The 18,580-nt window shown below is 38.5% G+C and overlaps 1 protein-coding gene across 5 annotated transcripts in view; it reads left to right on the top strand.

Moving 5' to 3' along the window:
- The window catches only part of ARHGAP28 (Rho GTPase activating protein 28), a 176,165-nt gene that overhangs the window by 23,385 nt on the left and 134,200 nt on the right, over positions 1–18,580 (top strand). Inside the window, exon 2 of one of the 5 annotated variants that reach the window (XM_017866820.1) lies at positions 2,400–2,527. The exons of the other annotated variants lie outside the window; for them this stretch is intronic. Coding sequence (XP_017722309.1) covers positions 2,511–2,527 — 17 coding nt within the window. The 5' untranslated portion in view covers positions 2,400–2,510. The remainder of the gene's footprint in view (positions 1–2,399; positions 2,528–18,580) is intronic. 5 annotated transcript variants of the gene reach the window in all.

Genomic DNA, 18,580 nt, shown 5'->3' with positions numbered 1-18,580 from the left:
TTGAGTTCAATAAGCACAACTTCTGGAGCTGTTTCAACAGAATGTGAGCATTATTATAAATTGTTGGGAACTCAGACCCAAATCCAAGCAGTGAAGCAAAGCAGAGCTTCCTGCCTGTTCTGATTGCACCACTGTCGTCACGAGTCAATAAACGTCTAGTGCTTCACTTTAAAATTTCTTACGAGCTTTTTCTTGGTTCTCTTTCTTTAACTTTGTCTCTCACAATCTTTTTGTGTCTACATTTGAGGTCAACTGTGTCTTCAGTGCAAACCTCATGCAGAATAACAAAGATTCCAGTTGCAGCAAAACCACAAAGTGCTAAATCCACCTCAGCCTCTGCGTGAGGAAGGCCATGTCTAAGGAATGCTGTGAAATGGGCTCTGGAGGCTTCTCTTGGGCTCAAAGTCAGTTCTTGCCTGGGAGTGCTGTGTGACACAGCAGGCTTTTCCTCCTCTCAGCTTAAGAGCATGGACCAGTGACAGTGAGGCCCTTTGTCCCTCTCGGCACTCCCTGACCATCCCTGGTCACAGTTCAGGAATGCAGAAGTTGGGCTTCTAAGAAATTAAGCTAGTATCGTTGCACCAAGTCATGGGTTTATGTTTTTGCTTTATATGTTCATAAGCATTTTATTTGCCTTCGTTTTTGATCCACTAATTGACAATACTTTTTTTTCTTCTGTTGTTGCTATAAATACTACATAGGGGTTTTAATGAAGTATTAATAGACCCTCAAGCTTTTCCTAATAAATCACAGGCTTTTGTATCTTACAGAAATGTTGCTTAGTTGAGTGATTCTGGGTCTAAACTAGATGTAATTTGCAAAGAGGGAGAGAATAAAGGGATTTGTAATATTTAGGGGCCCAGTTTGAAATGGTACCAATGGATTTATTTTGTATTTTTTTAAGGGAAGAGTCCTTGAAAGAGACTATTAAATAATGTCTACTTATTTTCAGGACAATATTGTAATTGTAGAAGCTTAAAGTAGGAAAATTAGTTTGAAATGAGTGCCACTGCTCGTCTAAAAAGAAATTTCTTCAAATTAGTCTTTAAATTTTTGGGGGGTATTTCTATTTTATCAAATGTGAAGTGACAATAAGAACAGATACTGTGTTTTTATGAGACCAAATTGAGATCAACTATATTTTTTCTTCTTTGTCTGCTATCTGTATGTGTGATTCACAGAGTTAATACAATCTTATGATTTACTCTGTAGTATACAAGAAAGTTTCAGTTTGTTCTATAAATGCAGACCACACTTTGAAGAACGTAATATATACAACCTCACATCATGTTAGATTTGAGATTGATGTTTAAAGATTATTCTTAGTAAAGTGGGTATTTTCCAAATTAAATGAAAAGATAATATTTGGAGAAATTAGATTGAATTGGTTGAGGCATCTTATTTTTGCTGCTGTTTTTAAAGTTTGAGTTCTGATGGTCTTCCAGAGGCGTAGCTACTGCATGTTCTGATTCTCTAGTAGTGTTTCATCTTCAAACATTTTACCCCTAGCATACCAATTTTTGTCTTAGTAAATATGGCCTCTGCCCGTAAGAGACAGAAGAGGTTGCTGAAATTCTTAAAGGAATCTAATTGTAAAGCTGACACACAGAACCACGGTCACTTTTTGTGACTAGGATTTGCTCAAATTCTGGTCTACGCTAGCACATTAGTTCTTCAGTATTACATCAATAGCTCAAAAATATATTATACAGTTGATCTCTGCAATGATTTCATTTGTTCTTGATGTCTACTTATCTCAAATACGACCATTTGCATGAAAGAAGAAGGTACACATAGGAAGAGTGACCGTTTAAAACATTATCGTAGAGTGGAATATAGAATTTATTTTTGGCCACGTGACTCTGAAGCTAATTACTTTCCTTGAATCTTTAGTGATACTTATTTCTTTTTATTAAATGTGATCTTCAGTCCTTACTGCGGTTTCTCCCAAAAGGTACCACAAACCCAACAACTATTACAGCAAACCCATTAATGATATGTCATTATCATCAGGAGATTAAACTGTATTTGGATAAATAGGGCCATTTAATGCTGCTAAATTGTACCAGGAGAAGGGAAGCGAATACAGTTCTGTACTGGGTATCATAAGCAGGATAAATTTAAATACTAAGATTTTAAGAATCCATGCTGGCTAAGAAAGGGAACATTGGCAAAATTCTCAAGTCACTGAGTAGGATAGAGTTGGCAGTTGTCTCCCTGATACTCATTCACCGATGGCCTGGAGCAACTTTTCAAAACTAGGGACCAACTGTGCCCTCCAGCATCCCTAATTTGGTGGAGTGAGATAAGGGTAAAGTAATAAAACTTAATGCTTCAAGGCATATGTAAACTGTTCTTCTGCAGAGATAGGACAGGAATTTTCTCCGTTCTTTCTGCAGGTCAAGTTCCCAAGGATCTTCAGAAGTAATATTGTGAAATGAAGCCCTGGAGCTGGGAACCTGAATTTGCCAGCTAAGTTTCCCAAGTAGACTGTATGTCTGCGTGAATAAATGAATTTGATCCAAGGGTAAGGAGGTCAGGGGGTTTCTGTAAGGGGACTAAAAGAAAGTAAATTGGCTGGGAGTAGTGGGTCATGCCTGTAATCCCAGCATTTTGGGAGGCCAAGGCGGGTGGATCACCTGAGGTCAGGAGTTCAAGACCAGCCTGGCCAACATGGTGAAACCTCGTCTCTACCAAAAATACAAAAAAATTAGCCAGGTGTGGTGGTACACGTCTGTAATCCCAGCTACTTGGGGAACTGAGGCACGAGAATCACCTGAACCCAGGAGGTGGAGGCTGCAGTGAGCCGAGATCGCGCCACTGCACTCCAGCCTGGGTGACAGAGTGAGACTCTGTCTCAAAGGAAAAAAAGAAAGTACATTTTTGGAAGAATTTTAATGTGATATGGAAAAAGCCTAGATCTCCTAAGGCGAGTGATGAGTGAAAGACAATATGGGAAAGACAGTGTGAGAGAGTGAAGTTGAGTAGTGGCTCCTTTCCAGAAAGTGACAATGGAATCCTTAAGGATATAAATGCCATTAGGGTCGCTATAATAGGCTAGAAGGCACTGAAGCAGGAGAGGCAGTGATTTGGCAAAAAGACTAGAGGGAAATGAAGTGTTTAAAGGCAGGAAGAGGCAGAAAAAGGAAAAACGGGGAAAAGCATTGTCAAGCTCATGATGGTAAGAACAATTGATTTTAGGATGAGGAAATGAAAGCATCAGAGTTATTAAAACCATATAAAAACCAGTAATTATTTAAATTATTAAATTGACTTGTGCCAGTTGCACTGGTTGTGCCTCAGTAAGACAACTGTATATTTTATTATTCAAAATGAGACAACTTTGAGAGTGAACTTAGTTAGCAATTATGCCTGGGCAGCAGGTATAACCTGGGATTTTCTGAGCAAACCAGAACATGTGGTCATCTTATACCTGAGTCCAAATATCATAAAATGTGGTTTTCTATGTTTTCTAATGAGTGTCATCGCTGACGAGCATTTGAGCAATTTCTTTTATATCAATAAACACCAAAAATTTCAATTAAATCAATATATAGGTCTCAAATATTTTGGTTCATATATAGAATCACAAAAGAATCAGGGCATTTTGGTTATAAGTCACTGTTATTTCACTTTCAGCCTCATCAGTATTGAAATAATCAACTCTGTTAGTTTTGGAAGAAACAGATCTATGGGGAAGGGTAGGAGTCCTTGGAGCCAGACTGTTGGATTGGGATCCAGGCTCTTCTACTGACTGTGGGAACTTGGGCAGGTTATTTAGCCTCCGGGGCTCAGTTTCCTCCCTGGGGATAGTAACAGTATTAATCTCACAGATTTATTCTGAGAATTAAAGACATTAATTAAAGACCTCAGAACGACGACTGCAACATAGATCTATGGAGGAACCAACTATTCTTTTATTATATTATCAGGGTGTCCTGTTCTTTTTTTGCACAGTCCTTTGAATTATCATTTCCTGTCCTCTTTCCCTTCCCTCTCTTCCTACTCCATCTCCATTACTTTAAGGTGTTAAAAATTCCAAATTGAGTAAGGAAAGTAACTCTCACAGAAATAACATATCAGAAAATATCCTTTCTACTTTAGCTTATGTTAGAAGAATAAGATACCACATAGAAAGGGGATCTTCCAAACCTAATAAATGTAGAGGTTGATTTCTTAATATCCAAATTATTGATCATGATGATTTAATCAAAACTGAAAGATTAATTTAAATTGAAAAAATGTTCATTATTTGGTGTATAGTCAGAGTTTTCTAGAAGGACAGAACTAATAGGATATATGTATTTATGAAAGGGAGTTTATTAAGGAGAATTGACTCACACGATCACAAGGTGAAGTACCACAAGGAGCAAGGAAGGCAGTAGTGGCTCTGTCTGAGCCCAAAATCTCAAAAGTAGGGAAGCCGACAGTGCAGCCTTCAATCTGTGACCAAAGGCTGAGAGCCATTGGTGTAAGTCCAAGAGTCCAAAAGTCAAAGAACTTGGAATCTAACGTTCAAGGGCAGGAAGCATCCAGCATGGGAGAAAGATGAAGACCACAAGACCCTGCAAGTCCACTGCTCCCACCTTCTTCTGCCTGCTTTATTCTAGCTGCGTGGGCAGTTGATTGGATGGTGTCCACCCATATTGAGGGTGGGTCTGCCTCTCCCAGTCCACTGACTCAAACATTAATCTCCTTTGGCAACACCCTCACAGACACACCAGGAAAAATACTTTGCATCGTTCAATCCAATCAAGTTGACACTTAATATTAACCCTCACACTTGGGTCTTGACAATGAAAAGCATTACTTAGAAAATCAAGAAAATATTCTTTCTAACCCTTTGCAAAGAATATGACCTACTTAATAGTTATCGCAAATGGCAAGTAGCAGTATTTTTTGGAAACATGGAAACTGCTTAGTGGAATAAGCCATTATTTCACATGGTGAAGTTTGGAAAACAGGAGAAAACCCTATTAGACATTTGTAGAGATATGTAGGAAAATAGGGGATAGGGCAGTGTTTAAAGCAAGAAGGGAAGTAGATGAAATAAAGCAAAAGAAGCAAAATGTCTCTAGAAAGATGGGTCAGAGGCAGAGATAAATGAGAACAGAAGCTTGACCAGCTTTACATATTGAGAGGAATGTATCTGAAGTAGGAATTCTAGGAACATACCAATGATTAATACAAAACCAGGATTTTACAGTCATTATGATGTTACTTTTTTAGAGAAATAAAATCCATACAGATTTGGTAAAAGGAGCATTTGAAGTCGTGATCAATGTTCTAGCTTACCTATCCTATTGAATTAATAATTAAGCAGTGACAAGTGTATATATGTTTCCAAAATTTTGTGATCTCTTTCTCCCTATGTCCTCCTCTCTATCATTGCAAAGTTAATGGGACCTGTGATATCAAAGACACAGAAACAGACCAAATATCCAATGTTTTCAGCAACTTTGGTAAATTCTTTAAAAACCTGGTGGAGTCAAAGGTCTTTCCAGCATCCAGTAGAATAAAGCATTGAACACAGAGTTAGTTGTTCAAGGCACACAAGCAGGAGTATGGATCAAGCTCACACAGCACTGTCCCAGAAGATAAATGAGCTCTGCCCTTAGATTATCTGCCCAGTCAAAAGACTTAGTAGCATGGTTTCCCTGAGACTGGGCCTCAGCATTCCTAAGCCGAGCTATAAATTTTTGACTCTGAGGGCCATTTTCCAAGTACCACTAAGTTCTTTTTTGTACTGTATTAAATAGCTATTTCCCAAGTTTATTGGCGAAGGGTTTGAGAAACAAACTGATGCCTGAGGAATTCTTCTTTTGACCTATGTCACTGCATGGAGTTGTAGGTTTGCTAGCAATATTATTTCAGATAATCCGAGTGAGACATTCCTGTGGTGAACATACTATAATAAAACCGTCAGATGAGCAATGGGTGAGGGGCTGGGGAACTTGTTAAAAGCCATAAAGCATAACTAAGATTGTCCTTTTTTGCTTTGGTTTAGGGTGTAGCTTCTGCTCTGGAGTCTGGTGCTTGCTTGTCTTTTTTTTTTTGAAATAATGTCTCACTCCATCACCCAGGCTGGAGTACAGTGGCATGATCTCGGCTCACTGCAACCTCTGCCTCCCAAGTTCAAATGATTCTCCAGCCTCAGTCTCCCGAGTAGCTGGGATTACAAGCACACACCCCTATGCCCAGCTAATTTTTGTAATTTTAGTAGAGATGGGGTTTCTCCATGTTAGCCAGGCTGGTCTCGAACTCCTGACCTCAGGTGATCCGCCCACCTCGGCCTTCCAAAGTGCTGGGATTACAGGCCTGAGCCACTTCGCCCAGACGCTTACTTGTCTTTTAACATTGCACCAGAAAACCTGAAGGGAAAGGGTGAGAAATACAAATTGTCCAGTTTTCCTCCTAGCTGCTTGGTCTAGTTAAACATTTGTAGGTAGACAGACCTGAAAATAAGGTTTTATGGTATTTATGATTTTTCTTCTATCTATTCATTTATTATCTCAGATAAATGAGAATCGTCTTCAATTAGGGAAGATCAAAGGCAAATCAGGAAATAGTGATTTATTTATTATAAGAGTCAGGTAATGACATGGTACTGCTTTAGATTTGTTCTGAAATAATATGGAACTTGTTGCTCCATTAAATAGATTTTATTAATGAGCTTTAAAATCATACTTAATACACATATGACACAGTAAAATGAAGTTTGAATAAAATCGTTGGTTAAAATCAATTTAAATTTAATACTTAGTATGTGTGGAGTGGGCTTTTCTTTTTAGATGCTTACTGTGGTTTCTTATCGGCATTATTTCACTGATGATACCTTACATATAATTTGAAAGGAGGCAAATTCAGATATACTGGCAGCTGGGGATTTAGTGCTTAATCTCAAATCCTTTTAGACGCAGTTACTCAAATTTCAGAATGTTTTATTAAAGAGTTGGTAGGAACATTTGGAAAAAACCTAGGCTTTTCGAAAAGTAAAATTTAATCAAAAAAGGCAAGCCTAGAAATGAATAAGGAACTTCTACTTTTCACTTAGAACATTCTATTAATGATGAATAAAAGCCTATGTTTAGATCTAGTTTGTATTATTTCATATCTTTTCTGTAGTATATAAAGTTACAGGGACTGACCTTCATTTTGGTGGTTCTCTAATTTGTTTTTAAATGCTACTAGTTTTAGTCAGAGTTATGCCGCATAAAATATGGTTGGTTCATTTTAAAATGTATATTCAGAGCTTGAGCCCTGCAACTAATAGGTTTAAGAACTCAAAATACGCTGGATATGCTTATGGAACATCAGTATTAAATGAGTGAAGAAGTTGAAATCTACAACGTTATCTATATGGAAATTACAATAGCAGAAACAAAAAGTAAATAGTAGCTAAAATTGGAGCACTTTCAGATTCCTATCTTATCTTGAAAAACTATGAAAGAATAACAGAGAAACTAGGCTCTTATACCCAGCAGCAAAGTTCCCCTGCTAAAGAATAACCTGACTTTAAATTTCACCCCCAAGTCACCGCTTCCCACTGGGTTGAAAAACTGTGGTCACAGGTGGTTGATTTCTTTTTCAGAAGGCAATTCATTTAGATCGGTATCAGAACCTTGTTTGATTCAACAAGAAGGGCTGTGCTAATTGTTGGGCTATTTTCCTGGCGAGGGACATCAAACTGTAATCAGGAATTTTAGGAGAAACTTGTGATCAAAACATTCGCAGCAGGAGTTCAAACAAAGAATTCAATGTGCTAAAATAATGATGTGAATCTTCTCTGCCATGGAATTATATCCTAACTATGCCTGCCTATGTAAGTTCAAACACACACACGCACAAACTACATGTTTTGGAGAATTGCAGTGAACAGATAGTTTTTTTTCCGCTTGAGAAACATTGGGCCACTTTGAAAGTTGGGTGACAGTAAATTTGCAAATAGGATTATTTTCATTTTCCAAGTAAAAAAATTGTAAGTTTCTGATGCTGTGATTGAAAGCAAAAGACGTATAATTTGTAAGAGAACTCTCAAAGTCAAGATCCTCTTATCCTAAAAACAAGACTACAATCACCAGCACACCAAGAAACTCTTAGATCCAGGTAAGAAACAGACTCAGAATTCAGCAAGTACATTGTAAAAGTATACAGTATAGTATAATGAACATACAGTAAAACAATGAAATTTAAATGCATGACTTCCATGAATTATTTTAAAGAATTTTAAACTAGCAGAAAAGTTTATTTTACTGACGATTCTGTTGTTTTACAACACATTCAAAACACTTTGTACAGAAACTTTTAGTTCCTTAGCAAGGTAAAAGATTTCTCACTAAGAAAATGGATTGCTTTGATAAAGCAATAATTAGCATTGATGTCAAATGTATTATTATCCAAATTATTATCTCAATTTAGCTATTGCAATAGAGCTTTCCCTTTAAAACCTCCATCACCGTTACTATTACTTTACATTCTGATCTTTAATTCATAAGAAGGGATTTGTTACAGTTACTCTGGGTCAGTGACTCAATCTCTTCAAGAGGACGAATCACCAGAATGGGCCTTGTACTTTCCTGGATTCTTTTCATGTTACTGATTTTACCTGGGTGTAATTCAGAATGCAAATGTAGAAGTTGTGTATATCTGTATCAGGGGTCCTTAGAATATGGGAAGATGAGATTGTGGGATTATACTTAGGTCTCTGTATACAACAACCTTTTTTATTTTTCCAAGTTAAATTCAGTCTTTAAAATGCATGTAAACATACACAAAACAGCATATATATTATACAATTCCGTTTATATAGTGTACAAAAGCAACACTAATTGGGGGTATCAGAAGTAAGGTTAGTAGCATCCTAGAGATGGGGTGGGGGTGAGGGCAGGGGCGGGTAGTGAGTGCAAGGGACATGGGGCGAGCTCCTGAGTTACTCTTCTTTTCTTGATTTCAGTGACATTTCATAGGTGTATTCTGTCTGTGAAAACTCATCAGGTGATCCACTTATGGTTCTGTTTTCTACATGTATATTACATTAAAATGTTTTTAAAGGCATGTGCATTAGTAAACATGGAATTTTGGTTCCTCAGCTTGGGTCTTGGATATTCACCCAAATACAAGTTGGAGAGGCTGCTTGTATGCACACATATCTCACAGATCTTGGAGTCTAGTCCACGGTGTTAAGTGAAGGAAACAGTATTGATGGAGGCAGACATTGCCACTGCTTAACCCACAGCATGCATCTAAGCTCCTAGGCCCTAGGCTTGGACCATCAGCCGCCCAGCCATATTATAATCTGTTAGCAGGTGTGGATGAGGACCAAGGATCAGATTCAGGAAAGGCCAGTGGTCAGTGAGGAAATGGGGAAGTAAAGCCAACAAGCCAAGCATTGTTAATGACTGAATGACCTCCAGATATGTACCTTCAGCCCAGCCTTCTTCCTGAATAGTGGTTTTCAACTTGGGCTCTGCAATTAGGAAGACTCAATTCCTCTTTTAGCTTTGCCATTTTGTAGCTGTGAGCCTTTGGCCAAGTTATGTTATCTCATTAAGGCTGAGCTTCCTTATTTGTAAGAAGATGTATGATAATATAGAGTTGTTGGCACACTCTGTGGTTATATGGGAAAGGTTTAAGAAGGGTAGAAGGTGAGGATAGTTTCCATCAATAGCCAGTGGTCTACAGGCAGTTCCACAGGTTTCTTAATTTCAAGAGGTCCAGTTTTTACTTTGCCATCTCTGCTCACCATTATCTACCCATTTGCTGGTAGCATAGGAATCATTCTCCTTTTCTCCTTCCCTCTACCAATCACCCCATTGATTAGCTTTCCAGTGTGTGTCATTTTCTTTCATCTCCATGGAATGACTCAAGCTCTCGGCCTTTCTGGCTTGTCTTACTTCAGATGCCTCCCAGGTGCACATCCCGCTCCAAAAGTTTCTTATAATGCAGACAGTGATTTTTCTAAACTACAAGTTCAACCATGCCACACACACACACACACACACACACACTGCTTGAAATTCTATAATGGTTTTCATTTCCCTTAGGGTAACCTGAACTGCTTAATATTTTATACCACCTTATAAGGCCTTACATGGCCTGATTTGCCGCCACTTCCCTCTCTAGCTTCAAATTTTGCTGTTTCCCTTTTTCAGTCTATACTGCAAAAGGATGTAATGTCATTCAGTTTCCCCTTCAACATGCTACACATCCTCTTTCAATTCACGCATGATATTCCTTCTGTTAGAAATAGTCTGCTGTGTCTCCCCCGTTGTTATGAAATGAACTGTGTTCCCCCAGAATTTATATGTTGAGGTCTAATCCCCTGTATCTCAGAATGTGACTATATTTAGAGATAGGGCCTTTAAACAGTTAGTTAAGTGAAAATAGAGCCTAATCTAGTATCCTGTACTGATGTTCTTACATGAAGAGAAGATTAGGACAGAGGGAAGACCAAGTGAGAATGTGGGGGGAAGACAGCCATCTATGAGCCAAGGAGAGAAGCCTCAGGAGAAACCAACGCTGTCAGTACCTTGATCTTAGACTTTTAATTTCCAGAACTGTGAGAAAAAAAAAAATCTTAAGCCGTCTAGTCTGTGACATTTTGTTGTGGCAGCTCGAGCAGAGTAATATTCCCACAATGAATTCACTTCCCTGCCTCGGGACTGAGCGTAGAAATAATGTTTTCTAGGGTACTCTCTGGATCAGGCCAGGTGCCCTCTGATTGGCATAACAACACCAAAACTATATTGACCATTCACCATGCCTTGTATCGTCCCATTTAATTTTCACAATAACTTTATGAGAGGGATGGTTTTTTGTTTGTTCGTTTGTTTGTTTGTTTTGAGATGGAGTCTTGCACTGTCTCCCAGGCCAGAGTGCAGTGGCGTGATCTCGGCTTGCTGCGACCTCTGCCTCAAGCGATTCTCCTGCCTCAGCCTCCCAAGCAGCTGGGACTACAGGCATGCACCACCGTGCCTGCCTAATTTTTGTATTTTTAATAAAGATGGGGTTTCACACGTTGGCCAGGCTGGTCTCAAACTCCTGACCTCAAGTGATCTGCCTGCCTCGGCTTCCCAAAGCGCTTGGATTACAAGCATGAGCCACCACTCCTGGCCACAAGAGATGATTTTATCATCCTAAATTCACCAATTAGAAAACTAGGGAAGAAAGGAGTTGCCAGACATGTATAGATGACCCAATCTCTTTCCTCAGTTCTTATTTGTCAAGGAAGAATATTCCTGCACACCTTTTAGAGTCTGACTTCCAGACTAGCCTTATTACCATTTTGTAGCAGTCATCCTACTTTACTGCAGACACTTGTTTAATTTTCTTCTCTGCTAGTCTCAAAGCTCCAGGAGCACAGGCCTACGTCTGGATTTTTTTTCGCTGACCTGTATCAGCCAGTGTCCAGCACCGTGTGTGTCTCACAAATATGTGCTGGGTGCTCCCAGCTCCAGTGCTGAGACAAGTGAGCTGCCAGTAGTCTCGCCTGGCCCGTGGATGGGGAAGGAGAACAGCAGCACTTTTTAGGTGGGGAGGATACAGGAGCCGAAGTGCAGCGGAGAGGACATAGGTGAGCACAGCGCTCTGGCTTCTCTCTCTTCTCTCTCCACAGTTTTTGCAGTACTCTTTATTTGGTTCTGTTTATTTGGTTTAGAAAAAGAAAGTATTAAAGCAGACAAATAATTATCAAGAATATGCTATATCCAATCTTTATTCGTCCAATCTAGTTGGCTGTTTTTTTCCATCAAACTATAGAAAAAACAGCTTTCTTTAGAAACTTGGAATGTGGATGATAAAATCTAATTCCACACACTCTAAGTTGTCCATGGAAGGAGTCCTCGTAGACATGAAAGAATGAGGTAGTAATTTCAGTGAAATGAAGGGCAAATAGCTCAATGACTGAAATGCTTGATATTAGAAAAAAGAACATGAATTGGTACCTTTTCTAGAATTTCACAGGCACTTCCTACAATCCAAGGTCCATGAATTTTAGTGTACAAGCCCACATCCAAAGAGATCAAAGGAGAGATATTAGCATATCAACACTGTTTACACTCCCTGTCGTTAGTCATTTTAGTAGCTGTCTTGACGATCAGATTGAAAAACCATAGTGTATGTAGAATTTGGCATTATCGAGGTTTCAGGCACCCTCTAGGGGTCTTGGAGCATATCCCCTGAGGAAAAGGAGGGACCACCCTATGTCTTAAGAGAGGCTTCAAGTGTTGTTAGACACCTCTTCAGGGGAAGATGGCTCCTCCCTAGAATCAGGGAAGGCATCAGCCAGAGACTTAAGTTGGCCCTGACATTATTGTAGTAATCCCTCTTCAGGAGCTGAAAGCCTGCCACCAGCCTCCCTGAGGCAGCCGTCAGTTCTCTGACTGGATCTGACCTATAGGTATGTTACACCAGTGAAGGAGCTAAGAGAGATTTCATGTTTAAGCCTGCTTTAGAATTCAAATCAAATAAAACTCTTGTAAGGTTATTCTGCATCTTATCCCTGTAATTGAGCAATTCAAGCCTGAAAACAATGACTGGACTTTCTGCATGTTAAACTCTGACCTGGGTGCTAAAAAATGCTAATGTTAGAAATTGCCAGACAGTTGCTGTCTGACCATTGTATTGCATTACTTTACATTACTTAAACATAAAGGCCTATGCTGTTGAGTTTAAACAAAATGACCAATACAGTTGAGACATTTATCTGCAACAGAGGATTTAAAATGGAAAAAAAAAAAAAAAGACTCAACAATAATTATTGCTACAGGCTTTAGCAGTCAGACAGATGTTACCAGCTTTTAATACTAGATTTGATTTGCTAATGTTTTGCTGAGGATTTCTGTGTCTATGTTTGTAAACGATGTTGGTCCGTAGGTTTTTGTTTTGGTAATGTCTTTGTACAGATGGTTTTGGTATCATTATAATCCTGGCTTCTTACAATGAATTGAGAAGAGTTCCTTTTACCTGTTTTTTGTGCAAGTTTGGTTTCTTCCTTAATGTTTAGTAGCCTATTAGTGAAGCCATCTGGGCTTGGAGTTATCTTTGTGGGAAGGTTTTAAATTATGAATTCAATTTCTTTAGTAAATATGGGTTGATCTCATTTCTTCTGTCAGTTCTAATAAATTATCTTTCAAGGCATTTGTCCATTTCATATAAGCTGTTGAATTTCTTGGCGTGGAATTCTTCAAAATATTCCCTTATTTTTTGTTTGCAATCTGTAGGATTTTTAGGTACAATCTTCTTTTTTTCCTTTCCAACACTGCTTACTTTTGGCTCAAGCTGAGCTATAAATTTATTAATTTTACATATCTTTTCCAAATCCTGCTTCTTAAAATTTTTTTCTATTGTTTGCCTGCTTACTGCTTACTGTTTCATCGATTTTTGCTCTTCATTATTTCTTTGCTTCTATTTACTTTTGACTTAACTTAATGCTCTTCTTTTAATAGCTTCCCTAAAGTGGAAGCTTAGATAATTGATTTTGCATCTCCCTTCTATTTTAATGTAAACATTTATTACTATAAAATTCCCTCTGAGGATTGCTTTAGCTGCATTGCATATATATTGGTTTGTTGTAGTTTTCTTACTATTGAGTTCAAAATATTTTATTTCTCCTGGGGTTTCTTTCTTGACTTTTCTGGATATTTAAAAGTGTGTTGCTTAATTTCCAATCTTTGGGGATTTTCTAGGTATTAAAAAATCCGTTTCTAATTTAATTCCATTGTGGTCCAAGAACATACTTTGCATGAATTAAGTCCTTTAAAATTTCTTGAGACTTGTTTTATGGCTTGTCATATGATTTATCTTGGGAATGTTCCCTGGGAACCTAAAAAGAATGTGTAGTCCACTCTTTGGGATGGAAGTAGTCTATAAAGATCCATTAAGTGAATTTGACTGATGCTATTGTTTGTTTTCTTTATTTTTCCTGATTTTCTGTCTACTTGTCCTATCCCTGAGAGAAGAGTGTTGAAGTCTCCAAGTGTAATTGTGCATGTGTCTCGCCTTTCAGTTCTGAAGGGTTTTTACTTCAAATATTTTGTAGCACTGTGTTTCAGGGCATACCCATTTAGGATTGTGAGGTTTTCTTGATGAATTCAATCATTTACCATAAATCAATATCCCCCTTTGTCTTTAGTCCTAGTTCTTTTTCTGAAGTTGTAACAATCATAGAGTTGTGCTGCTAAGACCTCCTTTCTAAAAGAGTGGAATCCTTAGCCCACAGACTCAGTTGCCACACTTCAGGACCTGCCAGTCTTCCTGTAGTGGCTCTGCTCTCCCCAGGATGCCACCGGCCCATGACTGAGCACAGCATGGTACTAGACCGGGCCGATACAGCCCCAATGCCAGCTCCGCTGGTGGGCAGTTTCAGATGGGGGTCTCTGTAGGCCTGGCTGAAGCTTTTGGGGACCTACACCGCCGTCCCAGACTCTTCCTACTCAAGTCTTTTTCCCATTCTCTGATCATGGTTTTCAGATCTTCAGTCATGTATGAAGGCTTTTCTGTACCAGTGTGACTGCCACTTACCTTAGTCTTTCATGGCTGTTTCCCCGCAGGACATTTCCTGAGCCTCTGGTTCAGTGTTGACAGCTGCTTCATGCAGGACCCAAGCTGCCGCGCAGATCTGCCTGTCTGAGTGATGTGGCCACCCCAGCTTTCTTATGATTAGCGTTGGCATGGCATATCTTGGTCTGTCCTTTACTTTTCCTGTGCCTATGTCTTTATGAAGTGTGAAGACAGCATATATGCTTGGGTTTGCTCTACTGTCTTGCTGTATGTTTGCTATTTATCCTATCTGTTCTCTTCCCTTTTTCTCACGCATTTCCAGCCCTCATTTATATTACTTATGTTTTGCTTTTTTTTTTTTTGTATTTTATTTTATCTCTACTCTTTTAGCTCTTTGTTCATTTTTTTTGTGATTGCTGCAGAATTTACAATGTGACACTTTATCTTATCACATTCCACCTTTGAGTAATGCTATCACTTCGTGTATAAGAATCTTAGGATTTTTGCTTTCATTTTTTCTTCCTCCCCTTTTTGCTGCTATCGTATATTTTATTTATTACATATGTCACAAGCCTTAAAATACATTATTATTTTTGTTTCATACAGTCAATTTTATTTTAAAGAAATCAAAATAAGAAATCTTTTATATGTACCCACATATTTACAATTCCCCACATTTTTATTCTTTTGTAGAGGTCCAAGTTTCCATCTGGTACTATTTTCTTTTTGCTTGAAAAACTTTAGGTTCTAGTATTTTTTTCTAGTGCAGATTGGCTGGCTCTGTGCTTTTGTTTATCTAAAAAAGTATTTATCTAGTCTTCTTTTATGAAGGATAACTTCACTGGATATGGAATTTTAGGTTGATCATTTTTTTTCTTTTAACACTTTAAAGATGTTGCTCTATTGCTTTTAGCTTGTGTTGTTCCTGACAAGAAGTTTGCAGTTGTTCTTATCTTTGTTCTTCTGTATGTAATATGTCTGTTTTTTTCTACTCTGCTGCTGTCAATATTTTCTCTTTATCCTGTTTTTTAGCAATTACGTCATTATATGCCTGTCTGTGGTTTTGTGTTATCTTTCTTCGTGTTCATTGAGTTTCTTGAACCTGTGATCTATAGTTTTCAGCAAACTGGGAAAATTTTCAGCCACTATTTCTTTAAATCAGTTCCCCCTCCCAGTCCCCATCCTAGCACTCCAGTACCACACATGTTGGACTACTCCATGTCATCCCACAGGTCACTCAGACTCTATTCAATTTTTCCAATCATTTGTTCCCCGTGTGTTTCAGTTTGAGTATTTTCCATATTTTGTCTCCAAATTTATTGGTCTCTTGTTCTGCAGTTGATTAATGTGCTGATAATTCTATCTAGTATTTTTCATTTCAGATATTTTGTTCATTTCCAGAAAGTTTTATTTTCTTATCTCCCATTTCTCTCCTCTTATTTTTGTTTTTAAGTCCTTAAATAGTTGAGCATATTTATGATTTCTCTTTTTATGGCCTTGGGTGCTAATTCCACTACCCTCGACTCTGTCATTTCTGAGTCTGTTTTTGTGCCTCATTTTCTTGCTTCTTTGCACGTATGTAGTTTTTCAGTGAATGCTGGACTTGTTATTTTGTGGTTATTCAATGCAAGGTTTTATTGCCTTTCTTTTAAAGTTTTGTTAAGGGAGGTCTAGAGTAGACTTTACTTAGGCTGATTTAGTTTCACTAAAGTGAGAGACTTCTGGGGTTTTCACTAAAACCCCAGGTTCTCAACAAAGACTTTCTCTTCTGATTGGTCCAAGGTCAAATGCCTCCCAGCCCTTTAGGAGCTCTGGGAATTGGTTAACTTATAGAAGATCTTTTTTTGGGGGGATCGGGGGGCTGCTCTCTGAAGTTGACCCTGCATGTGAGTGACTTAATATTTAGCAACAAACTCAAGGAAACCCATATGGATTAACTGAGCTCTTTGTCTCTATAACTTCTTCCTGTCAGATACTTTTTCTACCAAATTCCATCTGCCTTAGCCTCCCTGAACTGTGTTCTATGTCCCCTTAACTCAGTGATACCCCAGTGTTCTTGGCTTCCCCTTGCTGTACTGCTGGTCTGAGCCGTTCATCCAGGTGGAAAGCTAGGATGCCTGTAGGACTCACTCACCATTCCCCTTCTCTCAGACATCACGTCTTCTGTTGTGCTTCCTCTCATCCGATGTCTATAAACAGCTGTTTATGTAGTTTATGTAGTTATCTAGTTGTTTATGGTGGCAAGGCTAATCTAATATCAGTTAATCCATTATGGCCAGAAACAATTTCAGCTTTTATAAATATTCTGGGTGTTTCCTTCTAGACATTAAGGTAGCCTTTCAGACCCTCCTCTTTAGAGTTAAGAGAGAAGCAATTTTTTGGGAAGAGACTCCAGGGCCGTTGATTGTGCCCTGGACTGACACCGACTGATATTAGACACAGGACCATAGTTGGGCATCCCAGATAGGAAGGAGATCTGACAACTGGGAGATGAGGGGTTGCTGTGGCTCCTGCTCCTCCCAGGTCCTGTTTCCCAGTCATCTTTCACACATAAGGAATATAAGTCAGGGACAACCTCTACATCTAAACTATTCCAAGAACGTAATTTCCTAACTGGGGCTCCATATCTATCATTTCATTTATGGATGTGAATTTTCTTTCTCCTTTGCATGTCCATGGCAATTTAATTATTTCTTTAATCTTTTTCTTCTGCATCAATGCTCTTTATTTAGGACTTCCAAAAGCGAGGAACTCTGTTAAGGGATTTGCATTCATAAACTCATTTAATTTTCACTATGAACCAATGAGGTAGGTAATGGTATGATCTCTATTTTATTCACGAGGAAAGCGAGACTTGGAAAGATTAAGAAATTTGCTCAAGATCATGCACCTACATTGTGCCAAAGCCAGGATTTGTACCTATGTCCTTTTCATTTCGTGCTCCACATTCCTGATATTAGGCTATCTTTCTGTCTTGTATTGCACACTACCTTTGTACTATAGCTATTTCTGTGTCTGTCTTTGTAGTTTATGAATTGATTGAGAATAGGAACCCTGTACTTACACATCTTGTGTCTTCACAGCATTAGCTTGCGCACAATAATTTGGAAAGAGAAAAGGTGGAAGAAATGTCTCTTTTATTATTTATTTTGGAAAACAAATAGCCCTAAACTCTTAGAGTTAACTTGCCATCAAAATATTTCCTTATCGAGAATATTTTCCTTTCAAGGTAACTTTGTCTTATTTATTTTATTCCTAACAAATCATAGTTACTGGAATTAGCTGATAGGAAATTAGCTATCCTTCTATAAAACAACAGATGGCAACAAGGAAAAACTCATTTTTATTCTGTTGCAAAGTGTACATAAGCAGTAATTGCAGGCTTTGGGATAATGTGTTCTATGATATTTGTTCCTTTTAGTCATGGACATAAATGATCTTCTCTTACAAGACTGATTTTTGTGTTTTCTGTAGCATTAGATAAATATTTATTAAAATATGATATATGGGCTCGAATAAGGATAGAAATAGCACAAGACCCTATAATCAGTAACTTGAAGTTAGCCTTTTGTTTGTGAACCAAATATGCAGTACTGTCTTGATTAAATCTGTCAGTAATCTGGGCAATGAAGCACTTCTACAGGAAAAAGCTGACTGGTGCATTGGCATCCCCAGGGTAGGATGTCAGAGCTTCTGGGTGCTTCCAAAGTGTTCTTACATTAGATAAAGAAAAAAGACTTGACTATTGGATGGCAGTTTCCACAATTCATCCCCACCTTCCCCTGGGGTCAAACGTGCTTGTCACAGGCAGCATTTAAGCTGCATCAGATAACCTTCTACAGTTGAGCTCTCTTGCTCCACATAGACTGGTATTTGTCAGGCCAGAGGCTACTTGTAAGGTGAGAAAGCTTGGCTGCTGGAAGCTGTTAAAAAAATCGATATCAGACTTCTTTAGAATCTTTAATTATTCAATCAAAAAATGCCTCCAGCTCTTGGGCAGCTGAGTGAGGGGAAGAGGGAAGAGGTGGGAGGTAGGCGGTGGGGAACCACATTTCCCCAGTGTCTGAAACCTTGAATTCAG

The sequence above is a fragment of the Rhinopithecus bieti genome, unplaced genomic scaffold (genome assembly GCF_001698545.2).
Source record: "Rhinopithecus bieti isolate Rb0 unplaced genomic scaffold, ASM169854v2 scaffold_5, whole genome shotgun sequence".
Taxonomy (NCBI): domain Eukaryota; kingdom Metazoa; phylum Chordata; class Mammalia; order Primates; family Cercopithecidae; genus Rhinopithecus; species Rhinopithecus bieti.
This window is presented reverse-complemented; position numbering and strand designations above follow the sequence as displayed.